General features: G+C 43.3%; 2 protein-coding genes across 3 annotated transcripts in view; one reads left to right on the forward strand and one right to left on the reverse strand.

The window, feature by feature from the left end:
• LOC111977791 (neuroendocrine convertase 2-like) overlaps positions 1 to 4,748 on the forward strand; it is a 65,507-nt gene extending 60,759 nt beyond the window's left edge. The window contains exon 12 of the mRNA XM_024007455.2: positions 3,850 to 4,748. Coding sequence (XP_023863223.1) covers positions 3,850 to 4,336 — 487 coding nt within the window. The 3' untranslated portion in view covers positions 4,337 to 4,748. The remainder of the gene's footprint in view (positions 1 to 3,849) is intronic.
• A 1,124-nt stretch (positions 4,749 to 5,872) lies between these two features.
• Positions 5,873 to 17,132, reverse strand: LOC111977790 (filensin-like). Of its 2 annotated transcripts, none has more exons than XM_024007453.2 (8): positions 16,648 to 17,132; positions 15,978 to 16,038; positions 15,096 to 15,191; positions 13,367 to 13,459; positions 12,713 to 12,826; positions 11,035 to 11,255; positions 7,691 to 7,782; positions 5,873 to 7,380 (listed from the first exon to the last, which is right to left on the reverse strand). In XM_024007453.2, exons 1-8 carry the CDS (start codon positions 17,016 to 17,018, stop codon positions 6,449 to 6,451), a joined length of 1,980 nt encoding a protein of 659 aa, XP_023863221.1. In that variant the 5' UTR covers positions 17,019 to 17,132; the 3' UTR covers positions 5,873 to 6,448. The 2 variants fall into 2 exon arrangements, with proteins under 2 accessions (XP_023863221.1, XP_023863222.1); XM_024007454.2 differs by having other exon boundaries at positions 12,713 to 12,820; positions 16,648 to 17,121.
• Between the last annotated feature and the right edge of the window lie 7,128 nt (positions 17,133 to 24,260).

The following is a 24,260-nucleotide window of genomic DNA, read 5'->3' on the forward strand; positions in this document are numbered from 1 at the left end:
GGTACACCTCAATTTGACTCAAATGATGCCAAGTAGCCTATCAGAAGCTTCTAAAGCCATGACATCATTTTCTGGAATTTTCCAAGCTGTTTAAATGCACAGTCAACTTAGTGTATGTAAACTTCTGACCCACTGGAATTGTGATACAGTGAATTATAAGTGAAATAATCTGTCTGTAAACAATTGTTGGAAAAATGACTTGTGTCATGCACAAAGTAGATGTCCTAACGGACTTGCCAAAACTATAGTTTGTTATCAAGAAATGTGTGTATTGGTTGAAAAACGCATTTTGATGTCTCCAACCTAAGCGTATGTAAACTTCGGACTTCAACTGTATGTCTGCTCCATTGCCTGACTGTGTTGTTCCTCTGCAGTTCGACCCATAAAACATAATAAAAAAGTATGTCTCGTCCAGAACCGGAGTCTACGCAGATAGTCAATCAGAGCTACAGTAGGCCTTTATGCAAATAAGTTATTTGCCACATGGGCCTGACATCATTCACTTTGAACTCGACTGTGTGTTTCCAGGCTGTAGCAACAGTACGACTTTAGATCATTAGTACGCATCCTTCTGCAGCTTGCCTGCCAATGCATGCGTGTCCCAACCCATGTTTTGACAACTGAATGGGAACTTGCCTGCCTGCGCGCTCATTTAGCCAATGCCAAATAAAAATGATTGACAACTAGGGGTATGTTCATAAATTGCCTCCAGTGTGTCAGAGTGCGCTCTGGGTCCTTTGTAAATTCAGAGCATTGTCAGATTGTCTGTTCATAAATTCTGAGCTTTTCGGTCTCCGAGGGTTCAGAGCATACACTGCGCTATTGATACAGGACGCTCAGGCCGAGGAGTAGGGTTGATCTGCACATTCCTCACAATGGCAGTTAAGCAACCAAGCTGACTGACTAAAGTTGGCTAGCTGCTTCCAGACACAAATGAGAGAACACCTAGTAGAGCTGGTTAGCTTGTTTAAATTATCCAGAGCATTAGTGACTAACTGTGCTGCTGGCAACCATTGAATTACTTTTTTGCCAAAGTTTACTGGCACCGGTCATATTCAGCGGGTGTTGCGCATTCATAAGTTCTCTGAAATCGGAGTAGATAGCCAGAGTGAATTTACGAATGCAAGAGATATGCTGAACTAGATAAAAGTTGTTCAAGTTCAGCATAGCTAGCTAGCGAAGTGATTCAAATTTCTCACCAGCTAACTAAATGACACCTGCATCTCTATCTGTAGCCACCGAAAAACGATATGAGGGGAAAATGTTGGTGGCTCACCCACTCCTCCAATGACATGATATCCTTCCAGCAGCTCTCTAACCAACTAGCTAATGTTAAGGTATATGTTTTTAGCTTGCTACAGTAAATAAATAGCTACATAAATAGATACGCTAGCATATGACTGACTTGTGATCATTGCCCTTGCTAGTTTGATTGTATTGACATTCCCAGAGTTAGTTACATTCGTGCGTTTTTGCCCAAAAACATCCCGAATGGGTGGAGGCAGCAAAAAAATGTACCAGGCCAGCTGTGATTCACAACCTGATAGCAATATTTTTTGGACTACCAAGACATGTATTGGTGAATTAAGTATCTCTTCTGCTAACAATACCTTACTGTCCATCGTGGAATTTTGAGTCAAACAGAGCCTATTTTTAAAACCTCTTATGAAGTTGGTTTTGTTGCATAAATTGGGAATTTGATACACTACATCAAATCAACCTACAAAGAATTCTAGAGAAGAACCAGAATCTGAGGGGTGGCCAGTCCTCTTCTGACTATGACGGGTGGAGATTATAAGAGGACATGGCCATTAAGGTCAGATTGTTCTTCAAGATGTCCAAACGTTCATAGATGACCAGCAGGGTCAAATAATAATCACAGTGGTTGTAGAGGGTGTACCATGTCAGTACCTCAGGTGTAAATGATGTCAGTTGGCTTTTCACAGCACAGAGACAGAGAGACAGAGAGAGAGAGAGAGAGACTATTGCAGCATAGATACTGGAGGCTGAGACAGGGGGGGGTCGGGGGACACTGTGGCCCCATCTGACGATACCCGTGGACAGGGCCAACCAGGCAGCATATAATCACATCCACTTTGCCAAAGCACAGCCCCCACACCACTAGAGGGATATCAACAGACCAACTTACTACCCTGAGACAAGGCTGAGTATAGCCCATGAAGATCTCCTCCACCGCACAAGCCCTAGGGGGCTCAAAACTCTATATGAACAAAAGTATGTGGACACCTGCTCGTCGAAGATCTCATTCCAAAATTATGGGCATTAATATGGAGTTGGTCCCCTCTATGCTGCTATAACAGCCTCCACTCTTCTGGGAAGGCTTTCCGCTAGATGTTGGAACATTGCTGCGGGGACTTGCTTCCATTCAGCCACAAGATCATTAGTGAGGTCGGGCACTGATGAGGGGCAATTAGGCCTGGCTCGCAGTCAGCTTTCCAATTCATCCCAAAGGTGTTCGATGGGGTTGAGGTCAGGGCTCTGTGCAGGCCAGGCAAGTTCTTCCACACAGTTCTTGCCAAACCATTTTTGTATGGACCTCGCTTTGTGCACTGGGCAATTATCATACTGAAATGGGAAAGTACCTTCCCCAAACTGTTGCCACAAAGTTGGAAGCACAGAATTGTCTAGAATGTCATTGCATGCTGTAGCGTTAAGATTTCCCTTCTCCACCAAACCTTAAAGTTGGCACTATGCTTTGGGGCAGGTAGAATGCTCCTGGCATCTGCCAAACCCAGATTCGTCCATCGGACGAGTAAAGCGTGATTCATCACTCCAGAGAAAATAAAATAAAAATGTGAGAAATTATGCCACCACAGATCAATAAACTGTTTCAAAGGAGATACATGCTTGAAATTAACACCTTGATCATCATATTCATCAGGGCACACTGTCGGAAAAGGTTTTTACAACGGAAAAATATATTGTTATTGCTAGAAAAAGTTAATACAATTGCATATTTTATGATAAAGAAATGCTTTATTTTGATTTATCAAGTGAATCTCAATCTCCAATAATGAATGCCCGCTAAGATAGGGGTAGCAGGAAGGTAACATATTCTAGTCTAAGCCTAACCAAAAAGCACACGCTTCGGTTTCCTAGAATAATTTAATGGCAAACCAAGCATGGTTTCTATCATTGTTGTGTTTCTGTGGGGGAGCAGGATTTGAGGCAGCACTAGTGCTCTGTCAGGGTCTGCTGGGTCCATGCTAAGTAGGTCAGGTAGAAGGAGCTGTGAGTGCGGAGGTCTAGACAGACCGGGCTATGGTAAATACTCTGCACCAGCAGGCTGAATCTCAGATTTAATTAGATACAGGGACACCTGTGGTCTCAAGGAGCTGACCAGAATACTGATTATGTTATTATTTCTCTCTCTCTCTCTGTCCTTCTGTTTCTTCTTCTACACCTGCATTGCTTGCTGTTTGGGGTTTTAGGCTGGGTTTCTGTACAGCACTTCAAGATATTAGCTGATGTACGAAGGGCTATATAAATACATTTGATTTGATTTGATCTTCCTCTCTCGAATCTCTCTCTTCCTTAATACATTTTTGTATTCCCGTTTCCTTTTTTGTTAACTCCATCTTCCTCTCTATATCTTTCTGTCATGTTTTCCTTTCTCCATCTCCCCGTATTTCTGTCGTTCTCTGACCCTTCCTTTCCCACCTTTCATCTTCTGTCTCCCTTTCAAGTCTTCTCCATCCCTCTGTCCATCTCTCTCCCCCTGTTGTCCCTTTTCATTATCCTCCCTTTATCACCTTTTTTCCTTTGTCTCACTTGACTCTTCTTTTGCCCTCACCTTCCTAATCCCCCCCCCCCCATCTCTCCCTTCAGTATGATCCAATCGGGTGACAAGCTGATCCTGACCATCTCCACTGACTCCTGCCAGGGGAAGGACAACTTTGTCCGCTACCTGGAGCACGTTCAGGCTGTGGTCACAGTCAATGGTAGTCGCCGTGGCGACCTCAACATCAACATGACCTCCCCCATGGGCACCAAGTCCATCCTGCTGAGCTGCCGGCCCCGGGACGACGACGCCAAGGTGGGCTTTGACAAGTGGCCCTTTATGACCACACACACCTGGGGAGAGGACCCCCGCGGGACATGGGTCCTGGAGGTGGGCTTCCAGGGAGACAAGCCACAGAGAGGGGCCCTGAAGGAGTGGAACCTCATGCTCCATGGAACACAAAGTGCCCCTTACATAGACCAGATAGTGCGCGACTACCAGTCCAAACTAGCCATGTCAAAAAAGGAGGAGCTGGAGGAAGAGCTGGACGAGGCAGTGGAGAGGAGTCTGAAGAGCCTGCTGAGTAAAAACTAGCTGACGTAGCTAACTAAACACCGTCTGGTCAGGTCTGCATGCCGGGCCGGTCTTGCTCTCTACTTCTCTCCTATCTTTCTCTCACTTCCCCTCTCTTTTTCTCGCACTTTCCACTTCTCACACTTTCTCTGCCCCTTCTCGCTTTATCTTGCCCTCTCTCTCACTTTCTCTCCTGACTCCCTTTCTCTCCTCTCTCATTTTCTTTCCTCCCCTCCCACCCTTTTCTCTGTTTTTGTGTTTATATTAGCCATCTACTTCCAACTAATGTTTCTTGTAATCCGAAGATGATGATGATAAAAGTGTAACCTTAAAATAATCTTATCTATAGAGAAAACAAAAAGATCCTATCTGGCTTTCAGTCTATGTTTTTGTACACATGACAAAAATGTATATAAACATAATGCATCCACTATATGGTGTTCTTGCTTTCCCCCACTCCTCCACCTCTGGTGAACCAACTGTTGTACAGTTTGTGACAAAATTATTTTCAGTGTCATTCTACTTAAAGTTTAATATCTTGCAAACAGAGCGGTGATACTTCTTTCCGTTTATATTCTTGTGACAAGCAACTGTTTCTATATAAACAAGACCAGGATCGTGTGATTTATTTTGCAGCCTGTGGTCCTCAAAGGGTATTGCAGAATAACCTTTGTCGTATACTATAATAAATCTATTTAGCTGTTTGTTAAAGCACTTCAGTGATTTGCACCACTCTGCAATGCACAGGCAGGTAGAAGAAATGTCTTGTTTGTCATTTGAATGAGGAAGAGAAATACAGCTGGAAGTTAGGTCAGACCCTGGGTATGTGGCTCTGTATTCCAATTTCACTTTCTAAGGTAAGTCATTTGGCCTTACAATGCTCAATGCCAGACAATTGAAGCCTATGCTGTAATGGGAAGCACTTATCTGTTCACTCAAGAGCACAAAGCACAGGGACATTTACATCACACACTGGGTGTGAGACCAGGACCGGGAATATAGTATAAAACAGCTTCTTCTTCTCCCACTCTCTGTATCTCTTACTTTTGTTATTCTGTCACACACACACACACACACACACGTTTTCTGGCTCTCTCTTTCTCTCTCTTGTCTGTCCCTCTTAAGGGAAAGTGGATTATGCAGAGTTCAGAGGTCGCTGTCTGCTCCTCCAGTTCATCTCAATGAAAAATGGATGACTCTCCTTCAGTAACTGCACCTATCACTCCGTGCTGAGGGACACCCAGTGTTTACTAAACACTGCACTAGCTCAGTCTAGTTTCCTCACTCTGACGCAATGAATATACCTCTAGTATGCAAGTCAAACAGGGTGATCAGTTAAAAACTAGGCATCCATCACCTCTACCATCATTATAAAGTAAGTCAATAGTGCTTTATCTGCATACAAAAAGTAAAAATCTGGAACATCCGCTGTTATTATTCAAAGAATATAATATTAATTTAATATATTTTTGGCACATTTCAATGGATTGTAATGGAACAAAGCTATGCGTGTGTCATAAGAGCGGTGCTAACGTCAAAACACAAAGACAGTAGAGCTTTGCGCCTTTAAAGCTTGATTCTTCTTTATTATTAAAGCAATTTTATACACAGAAGGTCTGTGTTGAGGGCAGTCGACGGCATCCAATTGAACAAATGAGCTCTTGGGTTTTGGGGCAGGTTTGGTTTGGAAGGGTGGCAAACATCCATGAGGGCAGTAGCATGTCATCAATTTATAAAAATGTTAGAGGTTTTTTCACACGTCAAAGCCATGTTTACTCTACTTTGGGGGTTGAGATGACAAGGGAGCTTGTAGCTTTGATGTTCGTACTTCATGCTTTCAGACAGTAAAGGTGTAAGGTTACGGCGTAGGTAGAAAACAACAATAGCAGCATTATGGAACCAGCTAACACTTGCTGAACGCAAAGCCAGAAAGCGTGAGCGAATAGAGGAGCAGTATCAGGAAGAACTGTCTCTTTAAGGTTGGTTTCATATAGGGTGGGAACAGTGTCTTTAGAATGTGTCTTTTGCAGAGTCACATAATGGCTCAGTGTTTGTTCTTACTGGCATAAGGTGAGGTGAAACTTGTGAGGAGTCTGTATAGATATTTTGGCCGAGGTCGACCTTATCTCAGACTCAGTTCTTCTTTTTGCTGGTCTTCTCGATCATGGTCTCCACCACCATGGCTGTCTCCTCATAGCCCCTGGTCTTGCGGTCGTTGGAGAACTTTTCCACTGACTCCACCATCTCCACCTTCTCGTAGCTCATGGAGTCAGGCGGCATGCTGCTAGCGCCGCGGGGGAAGGGCATGGGAGGAGGGCCCCTGCGGTGACTGTCGTCTTTACCCCCCTTGGGTCCGGAGGGATTGCTGGGGCCTTTGGGGTCAGGGTCTGGAGCTGGGGCAGGGTTGGGCTGTGGGGGGGGAGTAGGGTTCTTAGGCCTAGGCTCGGGGTCTCCGCCCCTAGATTTCCCCTTCCCACCACCTTTTCCGCCCTTATCGTCTCCTTTTCCCCCCTCTCCGTCAGAGGGTGGGGTGGGGGTACGGGGACCAGGGGGTGGCATGGGCTGAGGATGAGGGGGGTTGGGGGAGGGGGTGTAAGGCCCGAAGGGGTCATAAGGGGAGACCATGCCGTTGCGGATGGTGACGAAGACGCGTCCGGCGGAGGGACTGGAGGTGTAGAAGTGGGGGTGGGGGTAGCTTCCATCGCCTGTCACCAGCACATAGCGCCCCTTGGTGTAAAAGTCAGCAATTGGCTCTGGCTTCTTGTACTTCCTCATTCGGTCTCTGACGATGTTACAAAGCGTGTCGAAGGCTTTGCTGATCTGAGCCCCGTCTGGCACATCCTGGGGCGTGTACAGGGACCTCTGCTCCTCCCTCTTCACCTCGCCTTCCTCCCCTGCCACCCCTCGCTTCTCGTCCTCCATGTGTTCAGCTCCACCGACTCTCTCCTCCTGGCCGCTGTCCGTCACATCTTTGGGGCTGATCTCCTTCTTCTTCAGGACCTTCTTGGCCAGGTTCTTCTGGCGAGGCTTGACACTGGTGATGTCCTGGATGGCTTGGGTGATGTCTGGAGATAACAAAACAATACACTCACATTCTAAATACATTATCCAAGGAGGATAGTACCCCTACGGGTCCATGATCATCCTTATCTGCCATGAATAAACCTCAGGAGGATCCATTGTGCTTGTGCTTTCTGTTCTATGGTCTTTGTATCTGAGTGGGTAGGATACACATCACTGTGTGGCTGTATACATTAGGGTTCTAGCTAGTGTGGTTATAGCCTATGATGACGATGGGGTGTTGTGTGTCTGCTCTGTATGTATGGAGACTATCCGTGTGAAGCAGCTGTGGAATGAGACATGGCATGTCCTCACCTCTGCCCCTGCTCGACACAGTGGGTGTGTGGGTGTAGCGGTAATTGGTGGTGAACAAGGTAATGGGAGTCCCAATTATCGCTGAATTCAACCTGTGGAAGAGAATGATGAAGAAATGTTAGTTACCACCACAGCAAGTGATAGTGTATTTTTATGTGTTAGTAATAAACATTATACAAATGTTTTATTTAACCTTTTATTTAACTAGGCAAGTCAGTTAAGAACAAATTCGTATTTACAATGACGGCCTACCCCGGCGAAACCCTAACCCGCACGCCGCTGGGCCAATTGTGCGCCGCCCTATGGGACTCCCAATCGAACCAGGGTCTGTAATGACGCCTCCAGCACTGAGATGCAGTGCCTTAGACTGCTGCGCCGCTCGGGAGCCCAAATTGAAATGCTGACTGAGACACAGGTCCGATTGCCAAACATCAGTGCATGACCTCACTAATGCTCTTATGGCTGAATGGAAGCAACTCCCCGCATCAATGTTCCAATATCTAGTGGAAAGCCTTCACAGAAGAGTGGAGGTTTGTTATAGGGGGAGCAACTCTATATTAATGCCCATGACTTTAGAATGAGATGTTCGACGAGCAGGTGTCCACATACTTTGGTCAGTAGCCGGAAGGTTGCTAGATCGAATCCCGGAGCTGACAAGGTAAAAATCTGTTGTTCTGCCACTGAACAAGGCAGTTAACCCACTGTTCCTCGGCTGTCATTGTAAATAAGAATTTGTTCTTAACTGACTTGCCTAGTTAAATAAAAAATGGAATAAAAAAATTAATCCCAAAGTTGTATGATGGGGTTGAAGTCAGGGCTCTGTGCAGACCAGTCAAGTTCTTCCAAACCAATCTCAACAAACTATTTCTGTATGAACTGTGCTTTGTGCACAGGGCATTGTCATGCTGAAACAGGAAAGGGCCTTCCCCAAACTGTTGCTACAAAGTTGGAAGCACAGAATCATCTAGAATGTCATTGTATGCTGTAGTGTTAAGATTTCCCTTCAATGGAAGTAAGGTCCCTGCTTCAAATCATGAAAAACAGCCCCCAACTATTATTCCTCCTTCACCAAACTTTACAGTTTGCACTATGCATTGGGGCAGGTAGCGTTCTCCTGGCATCCGCAAACCCAGATTCGTCAGTTGGACTGCCAGATGGTGAAGCACTTCAGAGAATACGTTTCCACTGCTTCAGAGTCCAATGGCAGCGAGCTTTACACCACTCCAGCCGACGCTTGGCATTATGCATAGGGATCTTAGGCTTGTGTGCGGCTGCTCGGCCATGCAAACCCATTTCATGAGGCTCCTGATGAACAGTTATTTTGCTGACGTTGCTTCCAGAGGCAGATTCAAACTCAGTAATGAGTGTTGCAACCGAGGACAGACGACTTTTACGCGCTACCCGCTTCAGCACTCGGCAGTCCCGTTCTGTGAGCTTGTGTGGCCTACCTCTTCGCGGCTGAGCCACTGTTGCTCCTAGACGTTTCAACTTCACAATAACAGCATTTACAGTTGACTGGGGCAGCTCTAGCAGGGCAGAAATTTGATGAACTGACTTGTTAGAAAGGTGGCATCCTATGACGGTGCCACGTTGAACGTCTGTGCTCTTCAGTAAGGCCATTCTACTGCCAATGTTTGTCTATGGAGATTGCATGGCGGTGTGCTCGATTTTCTACACCTGTCAGCAACGGTGTGGCTGAAATAGCTGAATCCACATACTTTTGTATATGTAGTGTATGCATCTGTTGGTCACAAGTACCTTAAAAAAAGGTAGGGGCGTTGATCATGCAACGCGACACATCTCCTTCGCATAGAGTTGATCAGGCTGTTAATTGTGGCCTGTGGAATGTTGTCGAACTCATCTTCAATCGCTGTACGAACTTGCTAGATATTGGTGGGAAATGGAACATGCTGTCGTATACATCGATCCAGAGCATCCCAAACATAGTCAATGGGTGACATGTCTGGTGAGTATGCAGGCCATGGGAGAAATGTGACATTTTCAGCTTCCAGGAATTGTGTACAGATCCTTGCAACATGGCGCCATGCATTTCCATGCTGAAACATGAGGTGATGACGGCGAATGAATGGCACGAAAATGGGCCTCAGGATCTCATCAGTGTATCTCTGTGCATTCAAATTGCCATTGATAAAATGCAATTGTGTTCACTTATGAGTGCCAAAACCATAACCCCACCGCTAACATTAACAACATTGACATCAGCAAACCGCTCACCCACACGACGCTATACATGCTGTCTGTTATCTGCCTGGTACAGTTGAAACCGGGATTCGTCCATGAAGAGCACACTTCTCCAGAGTGCCAGTGGCCATCGAAGGTGAGCATTTGCCCACTGAAGTTGGTTACAACGCCAAACGGCAGTCAGGTCAAGACCCTGGTGAGGACTACAATGCAGATGTGCTTCCCTGAGAAAGTTTCTGACAGTTTGTGCAGAAATTCTTTGGTTGTGTAAAATCACAGTTTCAGCTGTCTGGGTGGCTGGTCTCAGATGATCCCGCAGGTGAAGAAACCGTATGTGAAGGTCCTGGGCTGGCGTAGTTACATGTGGTCTGCGGTTGTGAGCCCTGTTGGACATACTGCCAAATTCTCTAAAACAAAGTTGGAGGCGGCTACTGGTAGAGAAATGAACATTAAATTCTTTGGCAACCGCTCTGGTGGACATTCCTGTAGTCAGCATGCAAAATGCACGCTCCCTCAAAACTTGACACATCTGTGGCATTCTGTTGTGTGACAAAACTGCACATTTTAGAGTGGCCTTTTATTGTCCCCAGCACAAGATGCACCTGTGTAATTATCATGCTGTTTAATCAACTTCTTGATATGCCACACCTGTCAGGTGGATGGATTCGTTTTGCAAAGGAGAAATTATAATTGACTGGGATGTAAACACATTTGTGCGCAAAATTTGAGAGAAATACGCTTTTTGTGCATATGGAACATTTCTAGGATCTTCTATTTTAGCTCATGAAACATGGGATCAGCACACTACATGTTGCGTTTATATTTTTGTGCAGTATACTTTTCGATTTTTGCATTGAGAGACTGAAAAGAAAACATGTTAATACAGTAAACAAAAGAAAGATTAGGCAATATTAAAAGGAATTAAATAGTACACAAAAAATAAATAACACTGAAGAGATATTCAACCATTATCGAACAAATCTGAGGTGGAAAAACACACAAATATAATATCCCAAACTGCCGCCATGTGACTGATACAGTATAGTCTACTACTGGTTTTCCAAGAGTCAATACTTTGAGGTGCTGCCTATATCCAGTAGCAGCAGGACACTGGTCACTGTGTGTTGTGGTTAGAAAATTACCTGTTGTCCTCGTTCTCGATGATCCTCTTGTACCTCTCCAGCTCATTCTCCAGTGAGGTCTGGTACATGGCCAGGTGGCGGCACTCATTTGTGTATTTCTCCAGGGATCTCTCGGCTTCCTCGATGTCCTTCCTCAGAGACTCAATCTGCTCGTTGTACAACTGGATCTCATCGTCATAGCTCTCCTGGGTGCTCTTGATGGAACTCTCCAACACTGACGTCTGACACAGACAGACAGACGGATGGACGGAGAGATACTGTAAACGGCTTCTTTAAAAAAAACTGAATGCATTTCATATTTCCATTAAGGGTTCAGCTAATTACAACCAAACTTAAAGGGATAGCTCACCCAAATTACTACATTACATATTGGTTTCCTTACCCTGTAAAGCATATATGTTCAAGGTATGACAGCACTCCATGCATTGGTTAAGTTTCCCTGGCACTGTTTCCAAATGCTAACGTTTTAGCATTTGTGGCACAAATCCCGTTCAAGTAATGTCCAGATCATCTGAAAGTCTACAATTGATTGTGAAGCTCACCAAAGTCACTTAAATATCATTAGTTTGCTGAACAGTATTTGGTAACAGTGCCAGCCACTGCCAGCGAAACTAAACCAAAGCACCTTGTATATCAGAAACCAATGTGTCATTTTGTAAATTGGATAAACAATCCCTTACATTTCTTGCCTAACTCAGATTATGTATTTGTGTGGTCCTTTGTAGCTCAGTTGGGATAGCGCAGACTTGTATTGCCACGGTAGTGTGTTCGATTCCTGGGACCACCCATACGTAAAAGTGTCTGCTAAATGGCATTTATTTATGCAATCTTTGTCATTCTTGCATCTGAATATGACTGAACTACCTCATGTGCCAGCTGTCTGGCTATACAAAGACTGAATAAATCAGAACTTTTGTCAAGAGAAACTCATGACTACTGTACTCTTTGAGGATGTTGTGGTGACAGCTGTAGTACTGCAAAGGTGTTCAACCCACATATTGAATATTTCATGGCAACCTGTCTCGGATTGAAAATGGAATGGAGTCCTTAGAGAAATATATGAAAAATGTTTTTGGTCAAATATTCAGATTTCTTGCAACAATTATATTCAAACATTTTAAAATATAACGTATTTCAGTTATAGAACACCATTTGAAAACCTTTTTTCTAGGGAACGCAGACAGCTATGAGGTACAAGCTACAGAAAATGAACAAAGTGAAAAGCATAATTTGAGAGTAAAGCTGAGGTAGCAAAAATATGTAGGGACATTTGAGGGGATGTTCATTTAAAATATTATTCAATAAAGTCACAACTTTCGAGAAAATAAACATGGACTTTGATGTTTGATGTATTATTTTTTACTAATATTAGTTTTCTAAGAAATACACCTGTATTTTCCTACATCTCTGTAGCTTTTATCACCTTTACTCACTCATCTGCAGGTGATGACTGGCACCTACTGGCACCCCTTTGCAACTACAACCAATTTACAGTATGTACTGTACTCCATGGGTACATCTCAACTTTCTATCTCAAGTAAAGCGGCTACCTCATCTCCCTTCCTCACTAATATGCATAGGGGCTAGGGCTTAAGGGTTGATTTGGAGTGGGACAATTTCAAACAATTGAGCTTGAGATGCTTCCTAAATTGTCATAGTGACGGAGACAGGGACCTACCTCGTACTGCAAATGCTGCTTCTGTGCTTGGAGCTGGCAGAGGGTGCTCTTGTACTCCTCCAGCTGACTCTGCAGGGCTGGAACTCTCCTCTGGGCCAGCTGCTTCTCCTGCTCCTTCACACAGAGGGAGGACAAACCAGTTATAATACACACTGATCACACAGATGCAAGACAGGCCAGTTATAACACAGAGACCACACAGAGAGACTACAGGCCAGTTATAACACATAGAGATCACACAGAGACAAGACAGGCGAGTTATATTACAACTAGATAGGCATTCAAAACATCAAGTGCTTTACTTGAAACTTCAAACACAGACAAGCAAACAGCTTACAGACTAACTGACTGCATCAGCATACTTTCTGCTGAGAGACAACATGACACACAGAGCTGGGATTACCTGTCATAACACACAGAAGCTTATTATAAAAGGCAGTCACACTTCACAGAAAGGTCAGTACACCTCAACACATTGGAACACATTTGAAAGCATCACAGCACATTTTCCAGTCACGTACACACGGTTATCCACAAAGTTCTGCACACATAGCTGATTTCAAGGCCCTATTGTTATCTGGTCTGACACCTGTGGTCTGACTCAGCTGGTTCCCCTGGAAACAGACAAACGCATGTGACAGGGGGAGACCTTACCTCAGAGGTGCCCACGGCCATATTTGGCACCAGGTGTATCGTCTGGTTGATCTGGTGGAGGATATTCACGTAGGTCTGGATCTCTGACAGGTTCTACGGGGGGAGGAGACATTTCCCAAGAAATGATTAGACCCTGGACTCCACATACACAGCGCACACAACTCTGAGGAAAATAAAGAGAAATGTCATACAGGGTGGGTGTATTTAACAAGGTTGCAGTATTAGAGTACAGTACACAATGTCTATGTACTCTAATCACCCACCCTATTATTTTACCAGTGACAGAATTGGTCAAATTTAGATCATACATATGTACATTGTAATACGGCATGCTATGCACACTGTATCTGTATCCTTTGCAATAAATCTGATGTAAATGTATAAATGTACAGTATAAAGGTAGAATGAGTTTGTAATAGATTGCAGGTGATTTGTACAGTGAATTCGGAAGGTATTCACACCCCTTGACTTTTTTCTACATTTTATTACGTTACAGCATTATTCTAAATGGATTAAATTGCATCCTGTTTCCATTGATCGTCTTTGAGATGTTCCTGCAACTTGATTGGAGTCCAGCTGTGGTCAATTCAATTGATTGGGCATGATTTGGAAAGGCACACACCTGTCTATATAAGGTCCTACAGTTCACAGTGCATGTCAGAGCCAAAACCAAGCCATGAGAACGAGGAATTGTCTGTAGAACTCCAAGACAGGATTGTGTCGAGGCACATATCTGGGGAAGGGTACCAAAACAATTCTGCAGCATTGAAGGTCCCCAAGAACACAGTGGCCTCCATTATCATTCTTAAATGGAAGAAGTTTGGAACCACCAAGACTCTTCCTAGAGCTGGCCACCCGGCCAAACTGAGCAATCGGGGGAGAAGGGCCTTGATCAGAGAGATGACCAAGAACCCGATGTTCACTCTGACAGAGTTCCAGAGTTCTTCTGTGGGGATGGGAGAACCTTCCAGAAGGACAACCATCTCTGCAGCACTCCACCAATCAGGCCTTTATGGTAGAGTGGCCAGACGGAAGCCACTCCTCCGTATAAAGCAAATGACAGCCCGCTTGTAGTTTGCCAAAAGGCACCTAAAGATTCTCAGACCATGAGAAACAATATTCTCTGGTCTGATGAAACCACGAAAAAACTCTTTGGCCTGAATGCCAAGCGTCACATCTGGACTGAAGGTTCCCCTTTCAACAGGACAACAATCCTTAGCAGACAGCCAAGACCACCCAGGTGTGGCTTCGGGACAAGTCTCTGAATGTCCTTGAGTGGCCCAGCCAGAGCCCAGACTTGAACCCGATCGAACATCACTGGAGAGACCTGAAAATAGCTGTGCAGCGACGCTCCCCATCCAACCTGATAGCGCTTAAGAGGATCTGCAGAGAAGAATGGGAGAAACTCCCCAAATACAGGTGTGTTAAGCTTGTAGCGTCATACCCAAGAAGACTCAAGCCTGTAATCGCTGCCAAAGGTGCTTCAACAAAGTACTGAGTAAAGGGTCTGAATACTTATGTAAATGTGATTTTGCATTTTCTTATTTTTTATATATTTCCAAACATTTCAAAAAACCTGTTTTTGCTTTGTCATTATGGGGTATTACGTGCAGATTGATTAGGGATGAACTTTTTTTTTTTTTTTGAATAAGGCTGTAACATGAAAATCTGGAAAAAGTCAAGCGGTCTGAATACTTTTCGAATGCACTGTATGCTGTACACCTCTTACCTTTCTGTGTCTGTCTTTGGTGGTGTTGATGTCATCCTGAAGGAACTGGGTCTGGATCTGAAACTCCAGGTTCCTGAGCAGGTTATGGTCAGCCTCCTAGGAAAGGAGAAGAAAGGGGAAAAGGAGGAGTGGCGAGGAGAGAAGAGGAGAAAAAAATAAGAGAAGGGAAGAGAAGAGAAGAAGATGGAAGAAAAGGAGAAGAAAGAGAAGTCAATAAGTCTATATCGACTCCAATCCTCATAAAGCCTCAAACAGTATGACAATGCTGGTATTGTTGAACTGAACACCACACAAAGCCTTTTTCTTCACTAGTACATTCCTCCATTAAGTCCAAAGCCTCTAAGATCAAAAGAAGCAATTTTAATTCAGTTCCATCACCACACTGTATTGTCCTGATCTCATAAGCTTTGTCTCTCAGACCACAAAGTCCTACCAGGGTTGCAGTTACGCAATTGAATTATTATGATTCTGACACTCTGGACAAAGCTTATAGATTATTAACCAGACAGATTATATAATACATACTTTTTTGTGTCACATTGCAAAGCCCCTTTCATGCACAGGGGTATGCAGAAAACGTTACTCACAAGTTGGGTTCACAACTTGTTTTTATGACTATGCCGCTAATAATGCAGCATGACAGTTTAGCATATTATGGGAGATTTCCCAGAAACAGATTAGGTTTACTGTAGTCCTGGACTAAAAAGCAAACTCAATAAAGAATAACCATCAAAAATATTTATGGGTCCAGGACTAGGCTTAATCTGTGTCTGGGAAACCACCCCTATTTGTGTATTTTAACTAAAGAAAGAATCAGTCCATTTTTTGAATAATAAAAACAAACAAAAAACTGGGAAATTGTCATGGGACTCACACACATACCTTGTTGAGTTGTTCCAATGTACCCCGCAGCTGTTCTTGAAACTCACACTCATTTCTGTATCTATGGAGGACAAAACATAAATCACAAAACATAAATTCAGGAATTCCACAATTATGTGTGGCCTACCTTTTATTGATCTGTGATTTTAACAAGTTTGTGTGTTGAGCACGTAAGAGGATTGATTTTCATCTTCAGGGCTTTTCTGACTTTCCAATGTCTGTATTGATGAACTATTAATCAATACAGACATCAACCTGGCTCTCATTGAGAGCACTTGAAATGGCTGTTGCTTCCCTTTTTCAGAACACAACCACCTGTGCAGCATTCATCTAGATCCTGTCTTGGTGTTAGAATTTAGAAATCCATGACATTTACCATGGCTGATTTTCAAGGCAATAGACACCTTTATTGAAGACAGACTTTTAGCAGTTGGACAATTTATCACAGAGATAAGATCAGGTTATCTGGATGCCTTCAACAGCACAAAAACAGTTTACACTGCACCTGGTCTACATAAGGGCTCACCACTGCACTGTGTATGCACAGAGGGTGGCCCCTACACACTTTCCTTCTCTCTGACCCACACATCAGTTTAAAAAAGCACATAGCCCTACTGACGCACACACAAACACACGCACTTACACTTTCAAAAGCAAGCACATCACTTACTTGTTGGTGAACTCGTCCAGCATGCGGCATGCGTCCTTCAGCTCGCGCTCAAGTTTGGCACGGTTGGCGGAGAGCTCGCAGATGCGCTGCCGGTTCAGGCCAATCTGTTCAGTAAAGGCCTCCTCAAGCCCACTGGCCTCTTCCATCCGCTGCAGCGTCTCTAGCTGCTTGCGGAACACAGAATTGCGCTGCTCCAGCACGCGTGCCCGATTAATATAGCGGGCGAAGCGGCTGTTGAGCTCCTGCAGGCTCTCCCAGCCCTGGATGGCTGAGGTGCCCGCGGATGCATCAGGGCCGTAGGGCTCCTCGAAGACATCAGAACGCTCATACTTCTCCTTGCGCACCTCGCGCAGGTAACTGGTCTTGTACATGGTGGTGGTCGTCGCTATCCCGCTGCATCGGTTGGTGTTATCCCCGGAGTGCGTTCTTCCCTGCGGCACCTTTAGTGTGTGAAAACTCGGGTGCTCACCCTCGGCTGTCTCATTTTAGACTAAAGGCTGCCTGGCACTGGGCGGCTGCGAAATAGACCCCCAAAAATCTCACGCTGGCCAGTTCCCACGCAAGCCTCACGCGTGGGACCTTCCAGAGTTTGTTAGCCTTTGTGGCTGACATTACAAACGCTCTGCCAATGATGACCAAGCAAAAAAACAAAAACAAACTAAAGGCAGGCGAGGGAGAATACTGCTGTGTCAAATGTACCATTACAAGAAGACCCTTTGTTTCCAATCAACCGTTTTTCTAGATCTTTGTTTGAGGGAATGTTCGAACATGGCCTTGGTTTACCACATGACAAAGTGGAAATTGCATGCTGTGCAGTTTGTTACAGGCCATATACAGTTACTAATGTGCCAAAAGTAGGCTAGTAAACTCTAGAGCATATTGTGTTCTCCTTATTATAGCCTACATTAGGGAAGACCAGGGTTGGTTGAAACAGGATATAGTTTCAGTGATGGCTGGCCCATTAGGTCACAATTGGTCAACAACAAAAAAGTGTAAAACTTGTGTAAATATACAGTACCAGTCAAAACTTTAGACACACCTACTCATTGAAGGGTTTTTCTTTATTTTGACTATTTTCTACATTTTAAAATTATAGTAAAGACATCAAAACTTTGAAATAACACACATGGAATCATGTAGTAACCAAAAAAGTGTTAAACAAATCAAAATATATTTGGATTAATTGTGTTTCTTGGCCCAAGCAAATCTCTTCTTGTTATTGGTGTCCTTTAGTAGTGGTTTCTTTGCAGTAATTTGACCATGAAGGCCTGATTCACGCAGTCTCCTCTGAACAGTTGATGTTGAGATGTGTCTGTTACTTAAACTCTGTGAAGCATTTATTTGGGCTGCAATCTGAGGTGTAGTTAACTCTAATGGACTTCTTCCTCTGCAGCAGAGGTAACTCTGGGTCTTCCTTTCCTGTCGCGGCCCTCATGAGAGCCAGTTTCATCATTGCGCTTGATGGTTTTTGCGACTGCACTTGAAGAAATTGTCAAAGTTCTTGAAATTTGACTGACCTTCATATCTTAAAGTAATGATGGACTGGTGTTTCTTTTTGCTTATTTAATATGGACTTGGTCTTTTACCAAATAGGGCTATCTTCCGTATACCACGTCTACCTTGTCACAACACAACTGATTGTCTCAAACGCATTAAGAAGGAAATATGCATTCCAGGTGACTACCTCATTGTCATGTATACTCCCTCTCTGGCGCTCGAGGTCACCAGGCTGCTCATTATTACGCACAGCTGTCACCATCGTTACGCGCACCAGCGCCTCAGACTCACCTGGACTCCATCACCTGCCTGATTACCTTCCCTATATATGTCACTCCCTTTGGTTCTTTCCCTAGGTGTTATTGTTTTTGTTTCAGTGTTTCATATCTGTATGCTACTCATGTTTCTTGTTTTGTTCCTTGTGTTAGTTATTGTTAAAGTCACTCCCAGTACTTGCTTCCCGACTCCCAGCGTACACGGTACACTCATAAAGCTGGATGAGAGAATGCCAGGAGTGTGGTGCAACGCTGTAATCAAGGCAAAGGGTGACTACTTTGTAGAATTTCTTTGTTTACAATAGTGCTAACTCAGATAATAGCATCGTTTGCTTTCGCCGAAAAGCCTATTTGAATTCTGACATGTTGGCTGGATTCACAACCAGTGTAGCTTTAATTTGGTATCTTTCATGTGTGATTTTATGAAAGTTTGATTTTTATAGTAATATATTTGAATTTGGCGCTCTGCATTTTTACTGGCTTTTGGCCAAGTGGGCCGTTAGCGTCCCACATATCCCAGAGAAGTTAACAAACAGATCACCGACCATTTCGAATCCCACCGTACCTTCTCCACCATGCAATCTGGTTTCCGAGCTGGTCATGGGTGCACCTCAGCCACACTCAAGGTCCTAAACGATATAACCGCCATCGATAAACGACAGTACTGTGCAGCCGTCTTCATCGACCTGGCCAAGGCTTTCGACTCTGTCAATCACCGCATTCTTATCGGCATATACAACACATTTTATAAATGCCCCTCCCCTTCTCTAACTCTGTCACCATGTTCTACTTTAATAGCTCCTTTGTCTAGCAGGGTGCATCTATAATTATTATTCACGCCTGCAGTTAATCAACTCTAGCACAAAACAGGAAACATCAGTGGTATCGCAGCGCCTAGCTTACTTCTCTTTCTCGGAACTCAGTCTCGCCTGCTCTTCTGAGAATAGACAAAACAGGAAACTTCACACTTACACAGGATGCTCTATTCTAACAGACACATTCTTTAACGCATTCAATATTTCTCTAACCTACTGTGAAACACACTTACAAATGCTAAATGTTCTCTTCTATTATTCAACATTAACTCAATAAATGAATAGTATTTACAAGTTTTCTCCGACAAAGACCTTCCCTTATGAACGTAGCATACCCACCACCCTGTCCAGTTGATCTATCAGATATGATTCAGCAATAAACAGGAATAATAACATCAAAATGTGTTCTAAGCCATGTTTCTTGAACACATACTGTATCACATCACATACTGTATCACATAAACTCCTGACCGTTAGCAATAAGGCTTCTGGCATTCCACTGAAGGATAACAAAAACCATGACTCTAATTATCAATTATTATCATATTGTGATGTTCCATCATTATTATTAGGAATTTGTAAGTCGCTCTGGATAAGAGCGTCTGCTAAATGACTTAAATGTAATGTAAATGAGTCAACATGTCAACAATCATGACGACAGTAACATCTGTTACTCCTAAAAACTATTTTGCTGCTTCCACAATGATCTTCAACTTGGCAGTTGTTCTTTCCACAAACGCAGTCATGTTGATAACCTTTCCAATGAAGGCTAAGAAGTCAATCTGATTAAGTATTAAGGTGTTCTTTGAAACAACATATCTGTGAGATCAAGATTTCTGAACAAGTCTCATATCCATGTCTGGACCAACATAAGCAATATTTCCTACAGTAGGTCCACTTATTCCAGGAGTAACCCTATTATCTCCGTCATTATGCCTATTAGTTCCACCAATCTGCCTTGAGAGACATTATGGGTGATTTTATATCTTTGGGTCTCTCTAGCCTCTTTCTGCACGTGGCATCCACCAAATGCTGCACTGTGTTCCCCCCCACAATTACAACAGTTAACTTTGACATTGACATTCACTATAATTATGTTTCCCTCCACAATAGCACATATTTTCTTTCCTTTGCACAGAGCCACTGCATGTCCCAATCTTCGGCATTTAAAATGGAAAGCCAGGATGCCGATCTGTAGGTAAAACCTTCTCAAACTGTAATAGTATTGACAGTTTTTCCCACTTCTCTGCCCCTCTTTCTTACTGCACAGCCTTTTGACTTCAACCACTATGCCCCCTCTACATTTTCTTTTACTATATAATCTATGAAATGCCCCCCCCCCCCCCAGCTTAGTCGAAGCTCCAGGGAAATGAGTTGTAATTTTCTTCCCATTGAGAGTTTTCATTTTCAGAATATTCCCTTGCTGAACATGGTCAGCACAGAATATTAACAGTCTACAATTACCAATGAACCGGGCTAATGTGACTTCACCTATCACTTTCTTAACAGCATTGGTTAATCGAATAGGGTGTAGATCAGACCCCGTGGTCACATCAAACACGATTACAACTTTCCACTCCGACACATCGTTACTTTTGTTTTTCACTACCTTCACCCTCTTCATGTTCTCAACACTAGAAGTGCCACTGCTGTCAGCAGCGCTTATAGCAGTGCCATTCTTTTTCCTTTAACATTTCACCACAGACCATCCAGGTACATGACTTTCATCAACCCCACCCATACCTTCAGAACTATCATCCATGTCGACCGCAGTCCAGCACAGCTGTGCTAAAACTGCCTACTACAATATAGAACAATGGATTGTATTTTGCTACCTAGTTTGAAGTCGAACCCTCAAATGCGTCTTCCCGCTCCCACTTCTGTATCATGCCCCAACTTCAGTTCAATTTCTTCCTTCATGACAACTCTTAAAGTGGCAGCGCAGGATGAAGTCTGTGCAGGATTACCCCACACCCTTATGCTTGTCGTCTCTGCGCTCCTCTGGGCTCAGTTGGGATTGTAACTTTTTAGAGAAGTAGTACCTATTCAATATGGGAATTGGGACAGAAGAGCTCATACACTAAACAGTCTCAAAAGAAGATATAAGACTGAATGATTGGGCAAAATTTCTGCCTAAATAGACTTACCCAAACGTAATAATTTTTCAGGAGATGGTCATAAATAATAACTGGTACTGTTTTAGAAAGATCTGGCACTCACCTTTCTTGCAAAAATAGTACATAGTACAAATATTGTGAAAATATGAATAATCATGTATTATTATTTTTCCTATTCAACAAAAGTGGGGCAATAGGTCTAAATATAGTAAAAATCTAATTATAAATGACTAACTATAATATTTCACCTTTCCTATAACTGTAAAATGAATATCATCATACTTTGTGACAGTACAATATTGCCATTATTTCATATAACTGATGACAGAGACTTTTATCCTGAATGTCCACTGAGAGGCGCAGAGACACCATTCAAATGCATTGTTCATCACCAAACTGTTCCTGGATGCTTGGGAGAAGTTGCTCTCGGAGGATGTGTTGGTACCATTCTTTATTCATGGCTGTGTTCTTAGGCAAAATTGTGAGTGAGCCCACTCCCTTGGCTGAGAAGCAACCCCACACATGAATGGTCTCAGGATGCTTTACTGTTGGCATGACACAGGGCTGATGGTAGCGCTCACCTTGTCTTCTCCGGACAACATTTTTTCCGGATGCCCCAAACAATCGGAAATGGGATTCATCAGAGATAATTACTTTACCCCGGTCCTCAGCAGTCCAATCCCTATACCTTTTGCAGAATATTAGTCTGTCGCTGATGTTTTTCCTGGAGAGAAGTGGCTTCTTTGCAGCCCTTCTTGACACCAGGCCATCCTCCAAAAGTCTTCGCCTCACTGTGCGTGCAGATGCACTCACACCTGCCTGCTGCCATTCCAGAGCAAGCTCTGTACTGGTGGTGCACCGACCCTGCAGCTGAATCAACTTTAGGAGACGGTCCTGGTGCTTACTGGACTTTCTTGGGCACCCTGAAGCCTTCTTCACAACAATTGAACCGCTCTCCTTGAAGTTCTTGATGATCCGATAAATAGTTGATTTAGGTGCAATCTTACTGGCAGCAATATCCTTGCCTGTGAAGCCCTTTTTGTGCAAAGCATAGAAGATGGCATGTGTTTCCTTGCAGGAAACCATGGTTGACAGAGGAAGAACAATGATTCCAAGCACCACCCTCATTTTGAAGCTTCCAGTCTGTTATTCGAACTCAATCAGCATGACAGAGTGATCTCCAGCCTTGTCTTCGTCAACACTCACATCTGTGTTAACGAAAGAATCACTGACATGATGTCAGCTGGTCCTTTTGTGGCAGGGCTGAAATACAGTGGAAATGTTTTTGGGGGATTCAGTTCATTTGCATGGCAAAGAGGGACTTTGCAATTAATTGCAATTCATCTGATCACTCTTCATAACATTCTGGAGTATATGCAAATTGCCATCATACAAACTGAGGCAGCAGACTTTGTAAAAATTAATATTTGTGTCATTCTCAAAACTTTTCGCCACGACTGTAGAATAGTTACAACTCCAGCTTTAAGCACAACATGATTTTGTTTGTCTGTATCCAAGAAAAAGGGGTCTTGTTACAATTTTGCACCATACTGGGGACTTAACATCTAAGAAGTGTTTTCTTGAATGTGAATTTACTGTTCACTTGGGAAATATCAGTTGGTAAGGAGTTCCATTCAGTGATGGCTCTGTATATAACTGTTGATTTTAGAAGATTGTTCCTTGGTCTGGTGGATACCAGATGACCCAAACTTGCCTGTCTGGTTTGTTCATAATGTCTATTGCCGGGATACACAAATTGGTCTGAGAAATAAGGGGGTTTCTATATCTCTTAAACTGACACTATTCTATTCCCTGTGAGGACACCTTTCCAGTATTGCAGATTGAGATTAGGGATACAAAGAGATTTGATCATTTCTATCTCAACCAAAAACCTGGTTGTTGGGTTGGTTTTTTCACTTATCACTGGTTCAAAGGAAAAATAATACTGTCACTACCATGCTTTCCAAACAAGATACATTCACAAATGAGCTGAAAATGTTAAACATTTTCACCAAAGAGGACAATGGAAGTGGACTTCAAAGATACATATTCATTTTATAAACCAATGTGTTATGATTTACAGGTTTCATCTGTATATTTTCAAGTTTATTTACACACACTCAAACCAGTACATGTATTTCTAATTGAAAACAATTTATACTGAAAAGAAATGTAAACGCAACATGCAACAATTTCAACAATTTTACTGAATTACAGTTCATATAAGGAAATCATTCAATTTAAATAAATTCATTAGGCCCTAATCTATGGATTTCACATGACTGAATAGTCTTGAATTTGTATTTTAGAAATTGTGTTAAACATTGTGGCCTCGTGAGTGAGCGAACTGTGACCTCTGCCAAGAAACTAGCAAAGCTCTCCATTAGGTACTGTAGGCTACAACGTTATTACAGTTGCAACATAATTCAATTAGCAAAGCCAGTGATGTCAAAGTAGGCTAGCTGGAACTTCCCACATCCAACTAGTGACTGAGTGAACAACATCACACATAAAGTACACTCACCCCGAATTCAAGACTTGAAACAGGACACTTTCTCAGCTAGAACGGGAGCCTCTCCTCCTTTATAAAAATGAATAAGCAGGGAGAGGATCAAGACATGTCTTTTTTGCTTCTCTAGGGCATGTTGGTGGAGAGGAGAGAACCAACAGCGAGGAGGAAAGGAGCGACGGAGCACTATGGAGAAGATAGGACCTGTTATTTTCTAACATTAGCCTAGGGAAAATACATGCCTGAGAAAGTACATGTTAAATCAATGAGCTGATCAAGATGAGATTGATAATGCAAGAAGACCGTGCAATTCATGGGATCAGTTGAAAGTAAGTGAGTATTCTGCATATATTTTCAGAGTCTTATGTATCAAAGTGGTGGTAAAACATTATTTGTGTGC

The sequence above is a fragment of the Salvelinus sp. IW2-2015 genome, linkage group LG18 (assembly GCF_002910315.2).
Source record: "Salvelinus sp. IW2-2015 linkage group LG18, ASM291031v2, whole genome shotgun sequence".
Classification (NCBI taxonomy): domain Eukaryota; kingdom Metazoa; phylum Chordata; class Actinopteri; order Salmoniformes; family Salmonidae; genus Salvelinus; species Salvelinus sp. IW2-2015.

Excerpts from the sequence above, each read along its gene's own strand:
- LOC111977790 (XM_024007453.2), bottom strand. The coding sequence starts at position 17,018 with ATGTACAAGACCAGTTACCTGCGCGAGGTGCGCAAGGAGAAGTATGAG. Across the intron at positions 16,039-16,647 it reads CTGGACGAGTTCACCAACAA|ATACAGAAATGAGTGTGAGT; the intron begins GTAAGTGATGTG and ends TGTCCTCCATAG. Across the intron at positions 11,256-12,712 it reads AGCAGCATTTGCAGTACGAG|ACGTCAGTGTTGGAGAGTTC; the intron begins GTAGGTCCCTGT and ends TGTCTGTGTCAG.